A 25,354-nucleotide genomic window follows, 5' to 3' on the forward strand; every position below is an offset into this window, starting at 1 on the left:
TAATGCTTGGGCCTGCTTTGACTCAAAAGCAAAGTCTGGGGAATTATCTGAGTGTGATGTAAGTTCATTAGGAAGGTGCTGGTAGGTCTGTACTGCTGTTTCCCATGCATAAATCACACTTCAGTTACAGAGTACTGCAGCATGTGGTATTAACTGCAAACTTGGCCAATGTAGTGAAGGCACTGATAAGAGCACTCAAATGAACCCACAACAGTGCTGCTGTTGCTGCTCAGTCAATGAATTTTAAGCATATCAGCTATCACTGATAGCAGGAAATGCTACTTGGACTGCATGATAAATCTGGCTAGTATAGCAGAAAACAGGATTAGGCAGCTGGGTCACTGCCACATGTCACATCCACACCATTTCTCTCAGAAGGCTTATGATCTCCTTTCTGTCGGTATATGAGAGGTAACTCAGAGGAAGAATGAAAAGTTCTCTGTGCAAAACATGTGACAGTAGCCACATTGATGTGGCTTCTGATCTCTGAGCAAATGTTTCAACTCCAGTGGAAATAACGGCTGACATAGCTACAGTTCCACGTCTGAGGCTAAATGTGTGATGCTGACGTGCAAAGAGGGAAAAGCTAATCCCATATTTAAATTTCAGGGAAGAAACCAAGTCTCTGTTAATTCTCTGAAGATATTTGGGACTTGGCTTTTGAGAGAATCTGGGCCTCAAAGTCTCTTCTAACTCCTTTAGCGTTGGAACCTCAATTCCTCTGCTAATCTGAATGGTGGCATTTATACCAAAGTGCTATCAACTTGAATTTAGGATGATCTTCTCCTCCCTTCCTCATGCATGAAACAGAACCCCTGAGCCTAAGAATTTGCAGTGATGGGCTTCCAAGTTTTCCAGGAGACGTAATTAGTTCTTCTTTGGCTTCCACACACTGGGGAAGTGTGAGTGGCCAGAACTGAAAGGCTTCTTTGTAGGTGGTGTAGGTGGAGAGACGTGACTCTTGCCTTCTAGAAAGCTAAAGATGTTAATCAATTCCCATCTATAAAAGGCAGACACTCTGCGAAATCATCAGGTCTGATCTGGCATATCAGCAGCTGAAGAATTATGCCCTGCTAACATATTTTAGCTTTAGCAAGTTATAGAGTTCATCTGACTCCAGTCTGAAGCTGCTGATTTTTGGTCTGCTGCCTCCACCAGCCCCTGGGACCTCAGCAGATCCAACCCCCATTTAAGGACATGCACTGAATTTTCAGGAATCTCCCCATTTTCCTATAGGATCCAAGAGTAAGAAACATAGAGCACTGAATCCAAACAATAGCTGCCAACTTCTCAAATGCTAGGGCAGCCTTAGCTATGACATATGGGATGCTAAAGAGAAGTAAACACTATCACAAATTCTTTAAGCATATATGTAAGTCTTGGCTGTTTCTAAGCTGTCCGGCAATTTGTTATTCAGATGGCTAACTTAGGATTTAAATGTGGGCTAACCCTGGCAAAGCATTAAGAAGAGTTTCCTGAAGCTTTAATTGTGCAGATTAGCTTGAAACCAAAGGCATGAAAATTGTACAATGACAATATGCTGCTGCTCAGCAGCTAATTCCTTAGATTCCCTAAGCAGTGCTTGTCTCTGATACTCACCATGCCTCCCTTGGGGAAATAAGGTGTAGAAACGTTTTAAACTAATCTTTCACACCACATCTAGACTCCAGAAGTGTGCAATGCAGTATAGCACCCTTTAATTTCACTGCCATGAGTTCATTACTCATGAAAAGCTAAGCAAAATTATGGACTGCAGGCTGAAGTCTGCTAGAAAACCAGAGAGCTGGGTAGAAAATGCAAGTCACTTTAGGCTTTATTAGGTAAAGTATGAATAATTAAATAAATGGGGCCAAGCTCAGGCAAACACTACTACTAAGAATGTGTGTAGCCCATCCCAGCAGAGACCTAAATTATAATCTCTGCTCTGCTGCTGTACTGGAGATGGTTCAGAGAAATAAAACGTTTCAAAAGATATCCAGGACTCACCCCCCAGTTTCACACTATTCATTAAGCTTTTAATGCTATCTGCCACTTCATAAACACTGCCTTTTCAAAACATGCTTTTGGGATGTCTGAGAATGCTTCTGAGTCATGATGAAGCTGCTTTGATCCCATGAGATCAATACAGCTCAGAAGGGAAATAAAAGCATCCATTCTAATTCCTAAAATTTATATAAGGTACTCTTCTCTGTGTATGCATGTGCGTTTATGTATTTTTGTGTGTGGGTATATATATGTTTGCCTTGACCCAAGGGAATCCCTCCATACAGAGCTCTCTAAAGCTCTGCTGCTGTCCTTACTGCTTCTGACAAGTAATGTTCACATACCACGTGATATCGACACATTAAACCCAGAGATGCTGGGCAATTTCTGCCCTGTTTGGAGTACTACAGTTTAGAAAAGAATAAGGAAAGTGAGGGAAAAGGTACCCTAACTCACTAGGGGCAGTGGGTGGAGGAGAGAGTAAAGAAAGGCACTATATGCAGGGGCCTAATCTCAATAAATAGTATTGGGCAAGTACTTCTCTTTGGTACTATGCCATTACACTGCAGGGTGACCACAGGTGAACCCTGACCCTTTACTTCCCTCACTGCAAAAGGGAGTAAGTGACCTGAATTTCTCTAGGGGTGTGCTCTGGACCCACTAGCAAAGAACACCACGTAGCAGCAGTATTTTCAGAGCTTTCCAGAGCTGTGCAGTACTACAGCTACAGCTGCAGATCGAGATGGAACTGGGAGTCAGAAGTAGATGAAGCCACAAGCACACTGAAACCAGGCTGAAGGTCTAGCTGCACATGTGGCACAAGTAACATACCTGCCACAGGAACAATGGAATATTTGGTACCTGGCTCTCAAGAACACCTTTGAGAACACAAAAAGTTGAACAGTTCAAGACCAGGGCATACCACTATGCTACTTGCTTACTCTCCCAAGGAAGTTTTTTTGGACAGAGTAGTCAGGATAATGCTTACTTTTGTGCAAACACTGTGTCATGGATAGATTATCACAGAACAAATCTGCCACAGAAATTAAGAACTGTCCTTCCTGAAGGAGCATAGAACCCCAGATGCATTTCCAGTAAGTTCTATTGTCAAAACTGTTGTCTCACCTATTGTCACCCAATTATCAGGTTCAATCTGCAGACAAAAAACTATTCAAACTAGGACAAGACCTTGTTTACTCTAGCAAAACAAAGAACCTGTCAATTTTTGAGTCAAGAACCAGTGTACTACACAGTCACCAACCAGGAAACCCCTAGGGACAGCAGATAATGCAGGCACTAACACAACACAATTTATTTTTGGTGATCAGTGGCAGTCCTATGAAGTGCAATAAGCACCATTTGAAAAGAAAATGGAAAAAAAAAATCACTTCCAAAAAACAGGTGCTTGCCACATTTCTTCCTGTTTTACTCTTCACTGTCTGGGTTTCTCTCCCCTCCCAGTCTTTTGATTACACAGTACGGGGAGGCGGGGGGGAAATAGTGGGCCCATTGCCCCTTTTTAACCTTACTTACACCTCCTGTGGAAGGTTTTAAAGGGCAGAATGCAGAGAAGAAATTTAGTCTAGAGAAAACAGCCAATAACCTCAAGAAACATCATTTTACTCAATTTATTTAATACAGTAGCAAGGGATATTTTCAATTTTAAATATAGGGAAACCCTACTTAATGGATACCACTACAGAAAATAGTAGCAAACTGATTCCTTAAGGGAAATTAAATGCACAGGCATTAAACTTTTATAGGCCACTTCACAAACATTGCATCACAAGTTTATTTTTTTCCCCAAAAATAGGTATTTAGCTACTGCTGCTATTACAGCAGGAAGCATATAATGCTAGTTCTTGATGCAGAAATTAGGATTATTGAGGTGACACATGAAAGAATGACAGCATTTTTCCTTGCCTCATGGGGTAAATCTATTTGTTAAGATTTTTGCCACTTCATAGAATTCTGCCACTGAGCACAAGCAATATTTAGAAAAGCAAGATAGGCAAAAACTGAGCTGCCCATCAGCAAAGCTGACTCTTCTCTTGGTATACAGGTCATAGCACAGATTCTATCACAACACAACCAAAGAAAATGCACTTGAAAATAATTTTTCCTAACATCAGCATCAGCAGACTTTTCTTCATCTTCCTGAATCTTGAAAAGCAATGAAAAAAGAAGAGAAAAAATACATATATTACATCAGAACAAAAACAGTGACCTGGAGGAATAAAATATTATTTCTGTAAAAATTACCATCTTGGAACAAATGGACACATCTGAATATCCCTCAAAACAGAAGCAGAGAACTCATTTGCATGTCTGTAATGTATTAGATTATTAGACATTTCATGCCCAGTAAAGGCACTGTCCCACATTTATATGCCATATAGAATGATTCAATGTCCACAGTACTGAAACCTCCATCAGCCATGCCCAAATGAGCACAACAGCCAATCTTTCATTTCCTTTTCTATGCTATTCTGTGATCCAAAATGTTTGCTCCTGCATTTGATGACAGATTTCCTTGGGAAGCCATTAGTCATGGCTGTCTCCCCACACTTAATAGTGCCAAGTTTTACAAGGCTCTCCTCATGACTGCAGTCTTTCAAGAACCAATAGGATGCAAACAACCCAGCAACAACAATACAGGAGGAATGAGTAATAACACTCAGTCTCTGAGCTCTCTTACCTCTTTACCACCCATGGCTTCAAACATCTTTTCCAGCTGCACCCGCAGTTGTTGGATGTTGTTCATCAGGATGCAGGGCTAAAGGGACAAAAGCAGGTGATTTCTCAGGATGCCAACACAGTCACCAGTGGGATACCTTGTGCCTTATCACCCTTACCCAAGATAACCACCAGATCTGAGAGTTATATAGGAAGCACAGCATCCACAGATTTCAGCACTCGAATGTATTACAAAAAATTAAAAAAACAAAATCCATTGGTCAGCTCCCAGTTGCAGAATACCCAGATGAACAGACCTCTCTTAAGTACCAGATCTACAGAGCAATGGTGAACAATTTTGTTTTTTCAAATCACACAACACAGGCAATGTGGAAGTTAATTTCAAGGGGACCTGACAGCCGCCATACCCTGCATATCACCTTCAGGACCTGCTTTTATTTTATGTCCAAACCAGAATTCAAACTTCAAAAGCATACAAATGATGATAAAAACAACACTGAAAATATTTACATCATCACCATGGTCAGGTGCAATGTGAGACTGGTTTCATCATTAGACGATTCTTTGGAGAAAAAGAGAAGCTCAGCATAACTCACCAGTTTCTCCTTGGAACAGTAGGACTCAAAGCTCTTGGAGAGTATGTCAGCATACTGCATCAGCACTTTCCCAATAGTCTGTGAAGACAAAATGTGAGCACTTACATGTCCTCTACCACTGCAGAACTCCAGCAAGCAGAAAAAAAAAATCATACTGTCTTACACCTCATTAAGAATAAGATAAACATCTGGATGCTGAGGGGATTACCTTTGCAAACCTTCTATTGTAGTGGGCAACAATGACAGGGTCTGGGCACTCCAGCTTCTTAATGATCTCAAAGCTCTGGTTGAGCTGGGTGAACACATCCACCACTGAGCAAGAGAACAGAGCATGCTCTGATGTTTGCTGGAACTAAAACAGAAGTACAAAAAGTCATTGTCAAACTGAAACATCTGAAATATACCCACCCATGGGTGTTTCCATCATCTGTTACACTGAAGGCAGGGTAACTTTACCAAAACCTACATCTTCCTCAGAATTAGTCAAAAACTCTTCAAAATACCTAGAGGAGATAAATAGCTTTTCTTGGTTGGATTATAAATTTACTATCCTTCACTAACTATGATCATGACAAGCAGTGAGGAAATCTATGATGATGCTGAGATCCTTAATACAATGCATGGTTTGCCTGCCAGTTAATGAGGAAAGGAGAGAGTAAAGAGCTATTTAAATTTTTTTTAGATTTAGCTATTAAACAGAATGTTGCATAAGTGTCACAGACTACAGTGCCAACAGTCACTGAGTAACAGGAAAGCTCTCCTCTGGATTGGCATACTCAGCAAATTAAGAGTAAAACTGGTCTGTCAGTGGATTAAGGTCACATTCTCACTGCATGACTAAGTACATGCTAAGTGCCTCAAATTTCAATTTCAATTACTTCTCCCAAACAGAGAGAGCTGAGAGAGCACCAAACCACCGGCTGCCAGATTAACAGGAGCAGAATAGGCAAAAATGAATGATATGCACCTTCCTATTAAAAAGTTCCCTGTGACCTGTAAATTACTAAAATAAATGAGTTTCCCAGTTGTTTAGCAAGAAAAAAGGACCACATCCACCATTTGTAAGACTGGTGAATTTATAGTGTTTTATTTGGTTCTGTGCACTGTATGATGTAGCACCAAGTAGTAACCTACATACCCCATCTTTTTTATCTCTCTCCAGAGCACCATGCAGGAAGTCTAAGGAAACATCTTCATTTTCATCCAGCCACTGCATCACAAATTGCTCAAACCACCTGCAGGGGAGCAAAGATGCCAAGTTATAGCAGGAAGAGGAGCACCCCAACCCCAGCAAGCCTTGTGAAAGCTGTCAGATGTCTGAATGTTGCTGTCTGTGCATGTAGCCCAAGTTCCCAAATACACTTGCACCTCTACACAAGCTAACAGGGCCTATACCATCACTTAGGCTGGTTCTGAGCTGGTTTTGTCCTTCTTCCTGTCTTTTCTCTTCTTGGTATCTTCCCTTTACCCCTCCTTGACAGCCACCTTTAACTTTGCTTCACCTCAAAGTATTTTGTCATTTTTTCCCCCTCCTACCACGAGCCGGAGAGCACAAGGAAGAACTCCACACCCACAGGCACCTGTCCTGCGGCTCACTTGGGTGTATCAAACAGGCAGTGTGAAAACAGGCAAGTGGAGAAGCAGCTTCAGTGGTGGGATCTGATAGCTGGCCCCTCTGTCCTCTGCTCCAAGGGACACACACAGTACAAAAGGGTGTGTGTGTGTGTTTGTTGCCTGTATTTAAGCAGTAACATAGCACTTACAGCCTTATTTAAATGTCTGTCTGGAGTTAGTTGCGTGCAGGTGCCAACACAGCACAGCTGAAGCAAATCTTAATTTCAAATACTACGAAACAGCATTCAAAAACAACAAGTGTCCACATGTATTCAGTCCAAACAAAAGATTATTATATGAGCTTCACAGAGTGCAGGGCAGGCAGCTGTATTCATAGAGATTGTGCTAATTGTGACCTGAGTTTACAAAGAACATGAAAGCATGTGCCAGACATGAGAGGGAGATCAAGAGCAAATTCACAGGCAGAGCATACTAGATAGCCTTAAATAATCTCTACACTTTAAAATATAAAGCACATCAATGCTAATATTGGAAATTGTAACTGACACAGTGTTAAAATGCCAACAGCAACCTGTCTATGTAGCCCTATTTATTATAGGCAGCAACATTGGAACACTGTCACAGACATATGGACTTCCTGTATTCTGAAAGAATTCCTTTTGAATGGCACTTCAGGCTCCTAAAAGTCAGCATATGTTGAAGTCTGCTGCAAGTTTCTCAAGCTTTCAACATTTTCTTTTAAACTGTAATAGTGTATTTTAAACAGCTTAAGCCTTAGAAAGGAACTCGGGCACTTCACAAGGAAGCAACTATGTATCTTCCACCTGTTTCACAGTTCCCAGGCTGTGAGCTGCTGACTGTTTCACATGTCACAGGTCAACCCATTTGCTGTTAAGAACATTGCCCATTTTTATGGATACTGTATGTTGCTACACAAAATCAAGTGCCTAGGTATACCTAGCTGTCTTGCCAAATTGTCTAAGCAAAGGTGGCAAAGAAAACGGTACTGTTGGGTGGGTGGGAGAGGTATATTTGCTCCCCCTCTCATAAAAAGAAACATCACCTTCAGGAAGAGATTTATTATGAATGTTGAATGAACCACTTAGATCATCTGCAAAGCCAGCCTCAATTTTGTCCTCTGGCTAACACAAAAACCTGAGAGATGCAAATAATTTACAGATACTTCCAGTCCACGTGTATATTCAGGGCCAAACTATACTTTGAGCTGTAACACAAACCTAGAACTATCTTAGGCCAAATACCTTTTATAATATTTTACTATCAGGTCTTGGGATGCTGAACAAGTCAGGGGGACTCCAAGACTATGAAGGCAACATATCCAGAACAATATGCAAAATTATCTAGCACAGAAATGAATAAAAATAATCTGAATTCATGCAGAAATAGCTCCAAAATGTTATTATACGACAAATATCTTCTCCCTCATCTGCTTCAATTATTGGTCAGGAAGCAAATGCTGTAATGACACACACCAGCACACACGGCAGTGGCTCACAGTGCTGCTTCAGAGACATTCTGTGCTCACAGGGGTCAGCACAGCCTGGCTCCAGATGGCACAGCCAAACTCTCCAAACAAGGTCTGCACAGAATACACTTCAGTCCTGCCTGCTGCGAAAGCCAGTGGCACTTCAAGACTAAATGTAAGTTCACCTTTCTTGGCTGCACAACAGTGAGGTAACATAAAAGGCTACCATTTCAGGTTGGCCATGAGCCTGGCTCCCTCAGGGTCACTCTGCAGGTGAATTAATCTTGCTCATTTGTTGTGGGTATCCAAGGAACAATCTCTGTGCCTTGGCAAAAGCTGAGACAAGAAGGCAGGCATGGTTCCAATGAGTAAAATAATAAATACTATGTTTGATGAAGAGAGCCAGAAGAAGTCAAAAGGATCTCAAAGGGAGGAATATCTTCCCCCACCAGAGAGGAGGCAGTCTCCAGTAGAGCTACAATGCTACCTGCACACTAAGATCAGTACTTAATCAAACACATATGTACACAACTAAAAAGCTGGACCCTGCACTTTGTTCAATCATATCTCAAAGGCTACCAGGAACACGGTTTCTCAGAGTTTATAAACTGGAAAAGTGAATTTGTGGATGGCATTTTGTCTGACAAGTAGACAGATAGTGATGCCTTATAAAGGCTGTCCTAGAACAAAAGCTAGACAGAGCTAAAGAATAAAGTAGGCATTTATTAAAAGACCTCAATGGATACACCTTGGGCAGCACAAGAGCCCAGCCAGGGCTACACACAAGATGAACCCAAAATGGTCACAAAATGGACGACCAGTCACAAAGTCTCTCACTTTTTAAAGTTCTGGTCCATTTGCATATTGAAGTTAATTGTCCAATTATAGCTTTAGGTTATGAAGTCCCATTCTCCTTGTTTTTCTCTCTTTCATTCATTGTTTGTACTCTTAGGCCTAAGATTTGGATCATTTGCCCTTGGTCCCCCAGCTAGAGAAGGAATTGTTTTGTTTCCCTACTCTGTGAAGAGAGCTTACTATTCCCTAATATGAAGCTCAGAACTACACACTAAAGCAATACAGTATCTGAAAAATATAAAAGCTAAAATCTGAGGCATCAACAGCCCAAACATTGTCTGGAGAGCAGCAATTTAGTTTCATCTAAGGAGTTTATCAATATGCAAACCTGATGCGTGGTCTCCTTTGTTTAATGAAGTTCTGAGACTAAAAATACTTGTTATTAAACAAATCAAAGGACAATTCATATCAAGGGGATACTTTGTGACAGGTGAAGGTTACACTTGAGAGAAACATCACCTGTGTCTGACAATGTGGCTATTGTATTGAAATACAAGAGTGAAGTAACAAAGCCAGTGGCTGCAAATGCACATGAGTACTGAAGCTCTACCACAAAGGCAGCAGAGCAGAACAGACTGCAGAACAAAACCGAGCATCATTATCCTGATTACACAGGAGAAAAAGAGAGATTAAGAATATCTGATGGCTTGCATAAAACTGCCCTGACTCAGAGGCACAGCAAAGAGAAAGGGCTTCTGAGACTGTCACTCTAGCACCCTGCTCAGTGAGCAGCTTATGTCTCTTGCTGACCTGATTTCTTAATCAGGCCCACAGCCCACACCGAGCAATTATGCCCAACTGCCTCAAGCCTGATTAGTATGCAGCTAGCACCAGGCTTGAGAGACTGTATGCACAAAAGCATGGCAAACGAATTCAAAGTGCCAAACTGGAAACACAGTCCAGGAAAAAGTGTTTGTCAAGAGGGGAAAAGTGCTGCATTTATACAGCATGGAACAGTCATGTACAGGGTGGAAACAGCACTGTGGTGGGACACAATGCTGAGGGTGCCTGCAGGCCATCCAGTGGCCCACTGTGAGCACCACTAGTCAGCAATATCTCTGAATAAAAGAAAATGCAAAAGGTTGCTTTCAACACAGCACATGGCACATGAAAGCAGCAGCACTGCCTGCAAGGCAAAGAATGGCAAGGTCATATTTAAGGCCAAGAGTTATGTTCAGACACAAATATGTCTGGAAAGAGGTGTGTAAACCTCACTTAGAAGGAAAGCTGGGAACAAACAAGAACCAGCAGAAGACCATAAAGAAGCATGAGCAAAGCATTTTACTCTTGAAAAGCAGGAACAATTTATTCTCTATGTGCAGCCTCTAACAAGCTCAAACTGAAGCTAGAAAGATTTGGAGGGGGTGAAAAGGAGAGTGTATGTTAAATTCCCAAAACCCAGTGAAGGAGTAGCAGTGAAGCACAGGATAAAAGGAGTCGTGGAGCAAACATCACTGAAAGCTTCTGAAAACCAGTTAAAGCACTGCTAAGACCCAGGATACCTGTTGTAGCTTGAGGCAGGTGTGGGACTCTAGCTGCACCATCTTCTCCAGGTTGCCCAGACAACCATTTGGTTTCATACACCTTCTCCAGGTCTGAAATCTACTGTTACTCTTTTAAAGTCAGAAGCTGCAAACAATTGTTTAGAGCTCAAGAGCAAAAGCTTATCTGATGCTTCCAACTAAGCTACCCAGTCTTACTAAGAAAAACATTATCTTCACTTACAAATCCTGTTGTGTGTGTACATATGACATCCATGTATAGTGTATATATAGATAAAGCATATGTGTAGGCACACATCTTCTCTTCAAGAACTGCCCACACTGCAGGCACACAGCAGTTTTAAGTCTGTCCATACCATTGCTAAGCTTCGGAAATGTTGGGAGATATTGTACAATAATGGACTGTGTTGGGTGAGGGGCAGTGGCACAGAACACCACAGTGGAAAAACATGTACACAAACACAGAAAACTGAGACTTAAGAAATGAGGTATCTTGAAGGCAGCCACAGGAGATCCAAATGGCCACCCTACCACCAAGGTAACAAAAGGAAGTAGATAGTGGGTGGGCATTTACTACAGGAGACACTCACGCTGGATATTCAGGCACTTTTCCCTTGAAGGCAGGCAGATCACAAACATATTCGTTGTACAGCCACTTCACTTTGAAGTGTAAATTCATATAGTCCGCACTTTTACACAGTCTGTGTTTCTCATGCTCTGTAAGGAAGGGAAAAAAAGCAGTTAGGTCTGAATTCATCACTGCATGTAACCACACCAGGCATGGGGAGGACTTATGAAGCATGTCTGCAGACTGCAAGGGTGTTGAGGATGAAGCATGTATAGAGCCACAAAATCTTCACAACACAGAATTTTGGCAACAGGCAGGAGTTCTTGGAGGTTGGGACTATTGGGAATCTAGAGATTTTTTCTGTAGCTCTAGTTAATACTTCCATTAGTTAAACATTTTTTTGTTGTCAAAGCAATAAAAACAGCAATGTCTCATGGCTTTTTAATTTAACATATCACAGTTGAGAGACTCCATCTTTGTGGGGAAAAAATCAAGGTGAGCAAATCTGTCCATTCTTGGTTATAAACAAAGGCAGTAGCAACATGTTACACTACATCCCCTATGAGACAACAGTAGAAAGCACCAGAAGTTTGACAATGTCACTCAAACAAGATCAAATGAGCTACACAGGAACCAGAGCCTTCCTTGCTCCCTCTTGGAGAAATCAGTATTTCTCTTCCACAAAGCAGGGTCTGCTGATGAGCTTCTTCTTCCTGCTAGGTTTCCTTATGTTTTGTACCCAGGCAATGCTGAGAAAATACAGTTTCTCCCTCTATAATGCCCATACTTCCACAACACAACCCTTCCCACATACCTACACCACTAAAGCACTGGCCATAATCAGACCTACGTTTCTGCAGAGATCATCTCTGCAGACTACTGCTCCCCTTCCTTATCAGGAGAAATGTATGGTCCAAGTCTTCACTCTCAAGGCTCTTCACAGCCTACGTCCACAATAACATCTTTCAGTAATTGACTCCCACCCCAGATCAGCCCACAATTATGTATTTAAAATACTTGCTAAATTCTCCCAAAAGCAGCTCAACACTTTCTCCCAAGCCACCCCTCATGTGCTTACATAGGCAGATCCTTCTACTGCACTGCTTTTCTTTAAAATCTTAATTAAAGAGATGAAAATTAATTCCTTTTTTTTATGATATGAGGACTCAGCAGCAAGCTTTTGCCTGCACTGTGACCCTGCATCATCAGGTGATCAATTCTGCACTTCTGCTCCTCTGTGCCTTCTGTCTGTATCCATCTCTTTCTTCTGCCAAGTTTCATAGCAGGAATATGCTTTGTGCCAAGCTTTTTTGTTCACTGTAGCACCACAGCAAGCTGCTAGTCCATGTCTACAATGTGAGATATTATACTAAAACATACAAGATTTTGGCTTAGACTCAGGTTTTTACCCCAGTATTTCACTTTAGACTCTTCTTTCGATCTTTAACATGGAAACCTCATCAATGATGTAACTTTCCAAGGGCATCATTGCTTATGTGGAGACAGGTTTCGGCTATGTTAAAAAGAGTGAGTATTCTTCTCAGCTATGAATGGCTTATTAACTGACAGGCATGCTTATCTTACAACATTATATATTTTCAGGTAAATGTGAACTCTTGCAACTAATTCAAAACATTGAGAAACTTCCACATCTCTCCTGAACCTTCATCAACCTGCACAAGAATAAAGTTCAAATCAGGTGTGAATTATCCAGTTGAAAAAACAAAATCCAGAGAAATGTTCAAGCCAAATTTTTCCATAAACCTTTGTCAACTGTCAAGCAGTTGAATGTTCCATTGGTTTCTTTACAAGCTTTTGTAAGAGTGTAACACACATTTCCTCCTAGTGCACACCACAGACCAAATACAGATACAATCTCAAAGAAAAAAGAAAAAAAAAAAAAAAAAGAAAAAAGGGAAACACAATTTTTGTTTTAGAGAGATTAAAATGCCCAATATCTGAGAGACATAACCCTCAGGAGTGATGGTTCAATGGACAAATTACATGTACTATGGTCCATTTCACTCTACAGGCAACTGTGTAAAGTCCATTCCTGTTTTACATTAATAACCTCATGTCTTTCTTGAGCACTAAGAAAGCAGGAGTATACTCAGTGTCTGAACTGCTGACCCTCTGCTATACTTCAAGCAATGGTAGAAGAAAATGAGAACTCCCTTTGCAGATCTAAAACTGGAAACAGAGCAATAACTGTGTCTGCTCTGCTCCCTGTGAGTGAGGAAACCGATGGACAATTATAACTTCATTAACTTGGATGTGTGCTGCCGCCAGCTGCTGCTCCGGCACGTGCAAAGCGCTGTTCCTGCTGAGGAAAGGTCTGACTTGGATGTAAAAAGAACCTTAACCAGATTTAGTTCCTGAAAATTAAACAATGCACTAAAAGCAAGCAATTCAAGCTTTTTGCTGTTTTCTAGGACATCTAAAATACTTCTAAGTTGCAGAAGAAGATACAAAGCAGCCACAGAAGCATAAACCCAAGAACAGCTACTAGGACTACCTGGCCATCTAGGCACTTAAGGAGACACTTGACATTAAGGGATAAATCACAGGAAACTGAAAGAAAAAAGAGGTCTTACCACCATAAAAAAGAACTTTACGTATTCGAAAGAAAGGAGGGGCTTGTGACAGAGAGAAGACAAGAATGAACAGCTCAAACTCTTTGGAGAACAAAGAAAGCCAAAAAAGACCCAGCCCTCCTCCATCCCCAGCCTGCATCATCTCCCCCTCCCTCTTCAATAGACCCCACATTGTTTTCAACAGTTGCTTCCTTTGTAAGTGGAAATGTTTAATACCACCTGAAGGTGACATCTAACCACATCAGTCAGAGGCATACATTGAAAACCCATTTTAGAAAAAGTCAAGTGAAAATCTTGGCAGCCATCAGTCTTAGAACATCTCTGTTCTGCTTTATAACCTGCTGGCTTTTAAACACCTTAGCAACAGCAGAACAGGACACAGATATTGTGCAGCAACTGCTGTGTTTTATCCTGAAAACACAGAATTCTGTAAGTCTCCCACACTTTCCTTAGCAGATTTCAGCTCCAAACAGACTTCTTTGGAGAAAAGCTTTTGGAGTAACAAAGGCCATATTATTAAGGTATTAATAGGGAACTGCTGCTTAGCAGCACACTTTCTAATATTATGTCCAGTTCTCCTTTTCAGGCAGAGAACAGGACTTCTACCATACTCCTCAATCACAGATTTTTTTTTTTCCTGATTGTTAGCCTATTTTTCATGGGTTAAACTTCCAGCAAATAATGTCAAATTTCTGTAAAGAAACTCTAATAGGTACCAGGGCTGTTGAAGTGTCAACACTTTAGATAGCTGGCATCTGTGTGTGCCTCTGATCCCCTTCTCCTTATTAGAAGTGACAAAGTAGCAGAATGATTTATTTCAATCCTGCCTGCCAAGTCTACTCAGTCTCTCTTCCTATCGGAGATGTTTCCAATTTGCACCTCTCCTAATACTGATGTGTCCAAACTAAGATGAAATGTTGCTATCAAGGATGATGCTGATTTTCTATTACTGTCTGTTAAAGTGTTCCTAGCAAAGGAAAAGCAGAAGCCTCTTTGCTCAGGGTGTTTGTGATTTCTGGGTGACAGCGGTTTCAGGGAGGTAAATGAGAAAAACTACTAGATAAATGAGAAAACTACTAAGTACAGTGTACTAACAGAGGCTATAGAGCTGCTTGACCATTGGACAGCATCCCAGAGGTGGAGCCAACTGTATCGCTTGGAAAATCATCCTCTACCCTACAGTGACTCCAGGGTAACATAAGCTTGCCAACCAAGTCTGGGACATGTGTATCTAACCTGTTTTACTCTTGGGCTTATAGGGAACAAGGAACGCTTCTCAAAGACCCAGCAAACAGGGAAATGCTGGGTCTGCTATGCATGGTGCCTTGAGTAGTCATTGCTTTAGGGGAGAGAGAAAACAAGTGGGGTAGATCCTGGAGATTCTGCTGTATCTCCTTTGGACAGCCAAAGGTATAATATCCATTAGCTGAGCACACTGATGCCAAGACTACTGCTACCAGCTGCTGATTTATATCGAGAATAGGTGTTTCCTTTTTTTGATTCAATATTTTACATAATAGCAATCTAACTCTTCAGAAGGTGCCCAAAGGACACACTGCTGCAGCATCCACAGGCTGGCCATGAATTCTGGGTCAGAATACCTCAACATTCTAGGTATAAATTAAGATTTATGCATTGTCTTGCATAGGCTATATGGTGCATATGGGGGTAAGCTCCAGCTCGGAGAGGCATGATGGGAGAAGAAAAACTCAGGCAGCCAGACACTGCTTTCCAGCTCAGAGAAGCCATCTCCCACTTGAACCTCCCAAGCCTCTTTCACACTACCTACTGGAGAGCAGTGGAAGCATCAGGCTGGAAGGAGGGAAGTGGCAGTTTCATGCAGCCAGGTCTGAACTCCTCCCAAGTCTCCTTACAGAACATGCCCTCCATTTCTACAGCAGAAGTATAATATTTCAAGTCTTCTTTGCAGGTCTGTTTATTGCTGGCATAAAAACTACAAAACACTAGAGCTAGTGTTACATACTACATCCATAGTGCTAAAACTATGGGTAAGAAATGAAAGTCTTTGTCTACTCACAGCTACAAGCTCCATCAAGGACCATTAACTTACCACTTGGTGAGGTGAATGAGCTCATGTTATCCAGAACTTAGGAAGAGAACATAAGGGAAAACACCATGAAGAAAATTAGGGGCAAGTACTATACTCTGTGCCCATGTGCACATATCTCCAAATATGAAGGTAAGCTTTTGTGCAGAGCTCCTGATCTCAGAGCAGGCAAGAAATGTACCCAGTGATTATGCCATGAAAGGGGAAAAGTAATATGAAACTCTTGGTGCAGGTTAACTGGTAGAAAAAACAGCAGCTGAACCTGAGAAATGACAGAGCCAACAGCTGAGGCTGGCAAATCAAATTATCATCCCACACATCATTTAATCAGTTTCCTTCAATCCCTTTCCCCGCCCTGAGTTAAAAAAAAAATGCAGGGAGCTAATGCAATCATCTGTATTTAAAATGTATGTAGTAAGGCCTGTAACTGAATTATTGTAGAGCTTGTTCTAAAGGTTATCTTTACAAATTTCTGGAGAGCAAAGCAGTGTGAGGAATCGCACTTGCCTCAAATAGAATTCTGCACCCGAAGCACTTCTTGAATATATATTTGGAAGAGACATATCCTAACACAGACTCTATCACTGTTCAACCCTCCTGCAGAACTTGAACAGTTAGACTACAAATAAATTACCATGCAGTTTTTAGATTTTTGTTCAAAATGAAAAATCCCTGTCCACCAGCTCCATTTTTATCAGCTTTTGTCACCAATAAATATTCTGAAGAGGGATGCTCTTTTCAGCAAGTATTTACTATGCACTGAGGAGCTCATGGGTGATAGCAATGCTTGTCTTAAGAAGCTCACAAGTGACCAGAAGGATATCAGGAAAAGGTAAAATAAGCCCAGAGTCATCAGTGGGGACATAGGACAACACATGAACAGAGAAAACCTGGGAGACCAAGAGAATCTGGGCACTGGAAACCAAATTAAAAAATAAAAAATTCATGTCCCCTTTGACAGCCATACAACTGCACTTTGGATGCAACAGGGAAACGGAGTCTTAGGAAGGTGAACTACAAGACCTGGAAACATGCAGTTGCAATTCTCACTGCTGCAGATAAAGGAGGAAATTAGGGCACTTTCAACACGTAGGAGAGCAAACTGCATTATAAATTCCTGAAGTAGAGCACACAGGAGTAGAAAGAAGCAGAGAGTGCCTTTGGCTGGAAGGGACTGTAAAGATGATGTCATTCCAACCCCCTGACACAGGCAGAGGCACTTTCCACTAGACCAGGTTGCTCCAAGCCCCATGTAACCTGGCCTTGAACACAGCCAGGGAAGGGGAAAAACCAGCTACTATGGGCAACCTGTGCCAGTGCCTCACCATCCTCACAGGGAAGAATTTTTTCCTAATACCTAATTTTAATTTATTCTCTTTCTTTTAATCTATTCCCCCTTGTCTTGTAACTATACACTCTTGTAAAAAGTCCCTCTCCATTGTTCTTGCAGGCTCCCTTCAGGTACCCCAGAACAGGACACCCCAAAGGCTGAACAAATGCAATTCTGTCTATCTTTATTCATAGGAGCAGTGCTCCATCCCTCCTAGATAAATAAGGACAGAATTGAAAGGGGAGCTAAAATAGTTTGCAGGAGTAAACGATTTCTAGGGAAAGAAATCATTCCTAAAAAGTTCCTAACACAGAATTGAGCCCATTTTATCCAGCCCTGTCGCATGTCAGATTCAAGCCTTCACCTGTCAAAGAGTGTCCCCCTGCAGCACAGTCTCTACACCTGTTGCACTGACAGAGATTAATAAAATAAATGGAGTCAATCTTTTTCACCTACAGAGCAACCCCACAGACTGTTTCCAAAGAACAAAATCCAGGTAGCTGTCTTACTGGCAGCATTTTTTCCTAGCAATCTGAAGAGTCTAATTGGCTGTCACTCCTGTAAGTGAGTTCAGATCGAAGTGAGGACAAGCGGATTGAGCAAGATTTTGTGAGAGGCCAAAAGCAGTAGTTTAACTTTGATTTGAAATATAAATACCGCCACAGACAGCACTGGTACTTCTGTTTTATCACAATCTCACCTAATGAATGAGCATAAAGCCCAACTCTGCAGAGACAGTGGGAGCTGCTCTCTGAAACTTGTGAAAAGTTGGTGAGATTGTGAAAATCAATGTATAGAACTAAAATCAAGTTCAGAAACCAACCATCAGAAGAGTAATGCAAGCAGAAGAATTCCTTTCTGGATGTTTGCTGGGTTTTGCATGCCTAAAACATTTTCAGAAACAGTAAAATTTCCTCCTTACTAGGACATGGAATTATGCAAAGACTAATTGGAAATGAAGATGTCTGCAGCAGGAATTGTTCTAACAGCATCTTTATTCCAATGGCTTAGACAACCTGTGCAGTTTTATCCAGGGAACTAGAGCCACGGCACAACCCAGACTCCACCAACCTCTCCAACCCTTTCTACCACAGCAGAAGAAGATGAAGCTGCTGCTGGCTGCTGATCCAAGCCATTGTAACTTCTAGGCCAAAGGGAGCTTCTGATTTCAAACCAGCTGGGATATCAATGAACAACTTGAAACACATAAACCAACTGTGCACAAACAAACAAACCACTAGAAATCCCTGCTCCAATGAGTGGTGATGAGCTTAAGCCTCATTTTCTCTAGAGAACAAGAGACCAGCAACAAGTCAGCTAACAGCAGTGAGATGTTCTCTTACCTTCCATGGCATATTTCATATCCTGGGCAAAAAGACTCCACATCACCTCTGCGCTGATCTTCCCAACTGCAAGCTCCTGAGGAAACCTGAGGGGACATTTGAAAAAGGCTTTGGCATGTGTCAAAGCAAAGGGCTCTTCTTTATTTAGCTCTGAACTATGCTACAAGCTGAAAAGCTCAACCTTACAGATGCTTCCTTCACCCTAAAGGACTAGGTGAATATTAGAGAAAATGGACTAGACTCTGAGGCATTGATTAAGTAAACCAAAAAATTTGTTTAACTCAAAAAGACAGGTCCTGTATGTCTTTCCTAGAATAGGTCACACAGTCATTCTGGGAGTGTAATCTCTATGTCCTTGCACCTTTTTCTCCTTCCTTTTCCATTTTTTTCTTTCTCCTTTTTGAGGGTTACTAGGCTGATAGGTGACTGCTAATCATGCTAGATCAGTGATGATTAGGTTACAATCCAATTAGTTGTGTGTAATACCTTGCAGGATCTCTGTCTCTCTCTGTCCTGTGGGACTGTGGGAGGGATATCCACAAGTTAAACAGACCCATTTCAGGGTCCTTTCCAATGCTACGCAAACTCCACCCAGTGCAATCTCCCAGTGCTGCATTGAACACCACGTTCCTAAACCACAGTATAAGGCACCACAGCACTACTGTGTGCATTAATGTGCACCCCAGAAATGCTCAACATCAGAAAAAACCAAAAGAACTCTCACCCCAGTTTCAGGTGCCTCCCTGAGCTCAGGATTGTAATAATCAGGGTGTTTGTGCTCGAACGCCATCGTAACTGAACATTTTGAAACTCTTCCATCCCAATCAAAAAGTTATTTATATAGACAGAGACAGATAAGACAGAAAGACAGACAGACAAGATAAGTATTTCTATAAATGCACAAGTGACAGAAGAGACAGAAAGCAGTTTAACAAATAAAGCAGTGCACACACAGACTAGCATCAGCCAAACATAACACAGAGAATTCTTACTGATTCAGGACTGGGGTATAAGAATTCTTGTCCTCTTCTATGATGGAAACTATCAAAGTGATGAGCTTGGGCCAGAAATCAAGATTTCTGATGCTGGGGCCCTGTTCCTCGGCAGGAAGGTCCTGAGTTTTGTTCTGAGAAAGAAGCCATTGGAAAACCAGCATAAAATGTAAGGGCAAAGAAAAAGCTGGCAAATGCAAATCACCATGCAAACTCCAAGCACACCTGTGGACCCTTGTTTCCAAAGAGCTTAAAATTACTGACTGCTGGCAACTTGTCTAATCTAACACAAAACACAGTAACATGCCAAACCATGTTGCTAACTGCTGGCTTCAAATCCAACTAATTCTTGTTTTGTCATCTACCATGCCAGGAGCAGGCCAGGCTCCAGGAGACCTGCTGAGACATCATTTGCCCTAAGCCTATTCCAAATTCTTGCTTTTTAGGCACCTGGTTGGTGACTATATGCCATGTTGTGTGTGCATCACCACATAGAGGCCAGTGGAGGTGCCACGCATTTGAGAAGAGTTTGTGTCTAGAGGCACCTCCTAAATCCAGTTCAGGATACTGGGTGCTGAACACAAGGCAAAATCTCACTGTTTAAGGTTTACATATGCTAGTGACAGTTTCCTTGGTCAGCTTACAGTTGCTATAATTGGCTTTTGCTCGCTCAAAGCTACACCAAACCTTCCCTTCACAAATAACTGCTGAGGCTGGCAAAACACATCATAATTAGTTAGTGTAAAACAATTATCATCCTCCCCTTACTAATTAGTGCTCATTAATTGATTAAAAATTTTGTACATTCAGAAGATAACAAATCACACAACTTTGTTTGTGCTGGCTTTTTGTATCAATTAGTATTCTTGTTACTATCTTAAAAAAAGCAGAAAAATTCAATTTCTGCCTGCTTATCAGCTACTCACAGGATCTGTCTGGTACTCCCGACTGTACAGCTCATGACAGTTGTTGAAAATGTACTCATATGTGGAGTTGAGGCATGCTTTTACACAGTCCTTCACCACCTGGCTAGCTCGGGGTGGACTCTGCAGCTCTTGGACCTGGCAGGGGGATAACAAAGAGAGTCAAACAAAGCAAGGTTCATAAATCAAACAGGGAAAGGACACATCACCATTTTGGAAACCACGCAAGGCTTGGTGGATCTGCTTTCAGCAACTTATGACCTGAAACCACAAATGTGTCACTCTCCACAGGCATAAAGAAGCAGTGACAACACTTGGCTCCCCACAGGACCAATCTGAAGTATAAAAGAGATTTTGATGTGCCAAGGAAGATTCCCTGGAACAGACAGATCATGTGGCTTGATATGTGTATAATCTGAACCAAAGACACAATTTCTGCTGAATTTATAGGACTTTGTTACACAGCCTTCAGGCAATCTTCCCCAGCACTGGAAGAAGCGCAGTTTACATCTGATCTGCAAAGTCTTGCCAAAGACCAAACGTCTGCCTTTAAATACAAAAAAACTTTCATTAAGGACATCTTTCATCACAAGCTTTATTGAATTTTAAAGTAACCAAAATCATTAGGGACATGCCAACTGATATGTCTTCTCCTCTTGCAATAACAGCTGTTTTCATTATTTCATTGTTACACTATTTTAGGAAAATGCTGCAGAAGTACTTTAAGCTAAACAGACAGGCAATCGTCACCCTGCAAATACAACTAAAACCTGACAATTCTGATATTTTCAGTACCTCTAACTTGTTCAGAGGATCTCTATAAATCAAGCTCCCAACACAGACAGACTGTCTGAATGAAACTCTTAAAATAAAGATCTAAATCATCATTTACGCTAGGGCTTAGGAGTAAAATTTTAAGCACTTTGTGAAGTAGCTCAAATTAAACACTTGCTTTGTTTTGATAAAATAAATATTTTTAAGTGGCATGTACTAACCAACAATATTAGGCTGTAATCTTAAAAAAGTTTAGAAGCCAAAAATCAGGACTATAAAGTAATCTCATTACACATTGCTAGGACAATAAACTTAACTATGAAACCAGCACATTAACATTCATAACAACGCTCCTGGATCTCTAATGAGAGATATTATCCCATTTTAGTATCTCATCCTCCACAAGAGGAACTCTAAAATATTTACTAGATAGTGAAAAACCTTCCTAATGTTATTAAAAAAGCAAATTTTCTTCCTAAAACTAGACAATTCCCTTTAGTCTTCCTCCTCCTCATTTTTTCTGATTTTTTGCGAGGGAGGGTAGGAGAGTGTTGTGCCATCTTTATGACTGAAGAATAATAGGGGAAAAGCAATTTACATCTTCATAATGCAAAATACAGAGAAGTAAAGATCAAATGTGGATGTTTATACACGGTCAACAGATGATTTCTATTTTCCTTTAAGTGTCTAAAGCAAAACAACATGAAAGAATTGTTTGTAAATGGGAAATCAACTCCAGGCGGGAAAAAACTGCAGAGATGCCATTCCCACCCCCACCCCTATCCATACCTTCATCCTGAAAAAAGTGATGCTGGTCAGCAAATCCACTGTAGACTTCAGGTCCTGTAGCCGCTCACGACTGCTAGCTGGGAAGTTATTCTGTTGACAGAAAAGGGAAATCCTGTTTGAAAGCACAGTCAGATCCATGCAAGGCTTCAAGCATGTGCTAAATAAGGAAACTGCCTTGGAAACATTTCCTGCTCAAGAAGCTTGTACCAGTCAAAACAATGCTCAATAAATAAAGCCTTTTTGCTGCAGAAGCTTATCTGTTTGCTTAATTAAATAGCTCCTCACACAAATGTAAAGTGTGTGGATGCCAGGAGACTGACAGCCCTTGGTGGCAGGAATGGTCTCCTTGGCTGTAGAAGGAGCAGACTGGGAGCAGCCTCATCACTGGCAGCCCTGGCCTTTTGCCTAAGGTTATGTGTTTCCTTTCTGCACTCAATGCTCCATTTTTTGGCTTCTCTTCTGAGATGTCAAGGGTTGTGGTGTATTAAACACCTCTCCAGAGAAGTAAACAAGACCAAGAAGAAAAAATGAGTACTACTCCCATAAGATGGTACTGGAACTAGCTAGAATCCTGTGAGATGTCATATGTAAATACATATGCTGAATGCAGCTAGCTTTGCTTCTCAACATGAAACTCTTCTGACCTCAGTGCCCTTTCCAACATTCTCACTGTCTTCTGTGAACCCATGTCCTTTAATAGCATTCATGTTCCTCAGCATATTCTTACATTCAAGCTGATGGGATTGATTTTACTGCAAGTAAAACAAGTTGCATGATAAGACAATATTGATTCAGGAGTAGCAAAGAAAGAAAGTGGAGGGTTTATGGAGCTTGCTGGACTAATGCCAGCATCTGAAACTAATCTCTTCACAATCTGCTGAAGTGGGGGGAACCTCAAACCTGACCATACATCATGATTTGAGTTTGCCAAACCTTAAATAAATAACAACAAGGTGCTCTAAAATATTTCTGTCATAGTAGGGGAGAACAAGTCTATTTTCCTTTTTAGCTGATACCCTGAAGTAGCTGATAAGAGCAATTAAAATTATTTAATACAATCCAACTCAGACTGGAAACTTCTGGGGAAGTATCAGAGATAAGTATAGTTCACGATGCTCAAATTATTTCAGAAGTCTCGAGCAAATGACAATGGAAGAAAAAAACAAAGTTTAAGTTCGATCCATGAGCAAAACAAAACAGTATATTTGAGCAACAAGCTTGTCATGACAATTCCTTAAGACACAAACTATGCCAGAAGTTAGAAATGTAAGAGAAATTCAAATGGTGTGTTTCCACCCTGCCCACCAAAATACCTAAAGGGATTCTGTTTATTCCCACTCACCCTGTACATTGAGAGATCAATCCGAAGTGAATTATGAAGCTGATCCAGAAGCTTTACAAATCGTTCTTTCTGTTGAGCAGAAAGCACTAGTAAATGTTCATGTATAACCACTGTCCAATCCAGTTTCAGAGTAAGGAGAAAGCAGTATGGATACATGGCATTGTGCAAACAGTATTTTCTTTCAATTCTTGGATTTACTTTAAAACTGTAATTATTTCTGAAGTCTGTGAAACATCACAATTGTCAGAAAAAACACTCCATTATCACTCTAAAGTAGAGGCAGAACAGAAACCATTCTGACTTTCCATCTGCAATTTACACCAAACATTTCTGTATTTGACAGAAAATACTTATTCAGAGATTAATAAATTACAGGCAGAAATTAGTCTAATTCAGAGCAATAATACAGCTCTATGATGCTATTTAGATAAGTGATAAGTACTACAGGCTTCTTGTGACATAACTTCTTGAGGTCAGGTCTCTCCACTGAATTCTGATTTGGCATTGTGAACACCTCTCAATCTATTAATAAATTTTCAGTCTGATGGGAGGCATGAGTTTTTCCAAATACTTTTCCAGTATGCTCAACTCCACCACAAATAATATACAAAACATTTTAACCATTAAGGGAATAGACTTCTTTTGTACTTTTTTTCTCCTAAAGCAGTTGTGGTTTTTAAAAACAAAGTTCTGAAATAACCAGATCACACAGTATATTTTACCAACAGCACTAACATGCAGAGTTACTATTGTTTGCTCATTCCATGTAATGTGAGCACAAAGAATCAACATCACAATGCATTACACTGATTGATACCTGAAATGTGGGATGATGAAGACAATAAACCCATGCTCTTTGTCTGGTGTAAAAGAGTTCCACTGCTTCAAACTCCTCACAAATTTAATGTTCTTTAAGCAGAACAAGTTATTTACTGAAGGGTGGAAGCACTGTAGCAAATAAAAGAAGTCCAACTGCAACATCACCAAATGCACAAACCTACCCCAAAATTGGAGGCTGCAAAGCGGTCCGAAGCAGACACATTTGTGGAGGCAGTGGTGTGTGCATAGTAAGCATTGATATTGGCAAGTAAGGTGCTCATCACAGCTGGTACACCTGGGCACATGTATTTAGAGGAGAGACATGCAAAATGCCTGCAAAAGGACAGTGATGTAAGTGATTCTGGTGTCTTTTGTGCAGCAGGACTTGACTTCATCCCTTTAATAGACCCCTTCTGCTGGCGGGCACTATGAACAGATGGAAGTTAGGTTTCATCACTTTATAGAACTCCAGCATCTCAGAGTTTTTATTCAGAAAGGTGCCATCTAGACAGCAGCTCAAACCAAAGAGAAATCTCTTCACTGCAGCCATTTCCAGATCATAAAACAGCTTCTCAACCATTTGTTGCTGACAGTATGTGCCTTAGTGATGCCCTGGGTCCCGATGCCAATTCCTAGAACCAAACCTGACACAAGGAAATTCACACAATTTGCTGCTGTTTGAGGCAGACACAGATTCTCAGGTGTTATGAGATGGTAGCAGCTGGAAAGCATTAATGGCCAGGGAGAGTACACACTAGTATTTCATGTGCTGCATTGATATGTGTGATTCCTTATGGCTAACCCATTCAGGCTGCAAGAAGTGTGCACATGCAGTTGCATTTTCCCATTCTCATTAAATGCAGAGAACCCTCCTCTAGGAAATCTCAGAATTATGCTAGGAGCATCCAGGCTTGTGAAACTATTAAAAATTTTTTTAAAAATCTGTTAGTCCTAAAAAAATTGGAGCATAAGAGGTCTTATATCAAGGGAAATGGCAAATTCATTTCAAGAGGCAGAAGAGATGGGCCATTTTTATGCAGAAACACTCACTGAGAAATCTAATCTAGTCTGGGAACCACTTTACAAATGTAACTTTCTTCCGGAGGGACTCACAGAAT

General features: G+C 41.0%; 1 protein-coding gene across 7 annotated transcripts in view; it reads right to left on the reverse strand.

Annotated features, from left to right (window-relative positions):
* UNC13B (unc-13 homolog B) overlaps positions 1-25,354 on the reverse strand; it is a 206,046-nt gene that overhangs the window by 29,778 nt on the left and 150,914 nt on the right. For all 7 annotated transcript variants that reach the window (XM_021554690.2, XM_077790533.1, XM_031507422.2 and 4 more), the window contains 11 exons: positions 24,419-24,569; positions 23,418-23,486; positions 22,076-22,165; positions 20,516-20,650; positions 19,590-19,723; positions 18,598-18,683; positions 11,285-11,411; positions 6,415-6,511; positions 5,485-5,628; positions 5,277-5,354; positions 4,682-4,759 (listed from right to left, as the gene is read on the reverse strand). In XM_021554690.2, the coding sequence (XP_021410365.2) occupies positions 4,682-4,759; positions 5,277-5,354; positions 5,485-5,628; positions 6,415-6,511; positions 11,285-11,411; positions 18,598-18,683; positions 19,590-19,723; positions 20,516-20,650; positions 22,076-22,165; positions 23,418-23,486; positions 24,419-24,569 (1,189 nt within the window). The remainder of the gene's footprint in view (positions 1-4,681; positions 4,760-5,276; positions 5,355-5,484; positions 5,629-6,414; positions 6,512-11,284; positions 11,412-18,597; positions 18,684-19,589; positions 19,724-20,515; positions 20,651-22,075; positions 22,166-23,417; positions 23,487-24,418; positions 24,570-25,354) is intronic.

This window comes from Lonchura striata, chromosome Z, assembly GCF_046129695.1.
Source record: "Lonchura striata isolate bLonStr1 chromosome Z, bLonStr1.mat, whole genome shotgun sequence".
Classification (NCBI taxonomy): domain Eukaryota; kingdom Metazoa; phylum Chordata; class Aves; order Passeriformes; family Estrildidae; genus Lonchura; species Lonchura striata.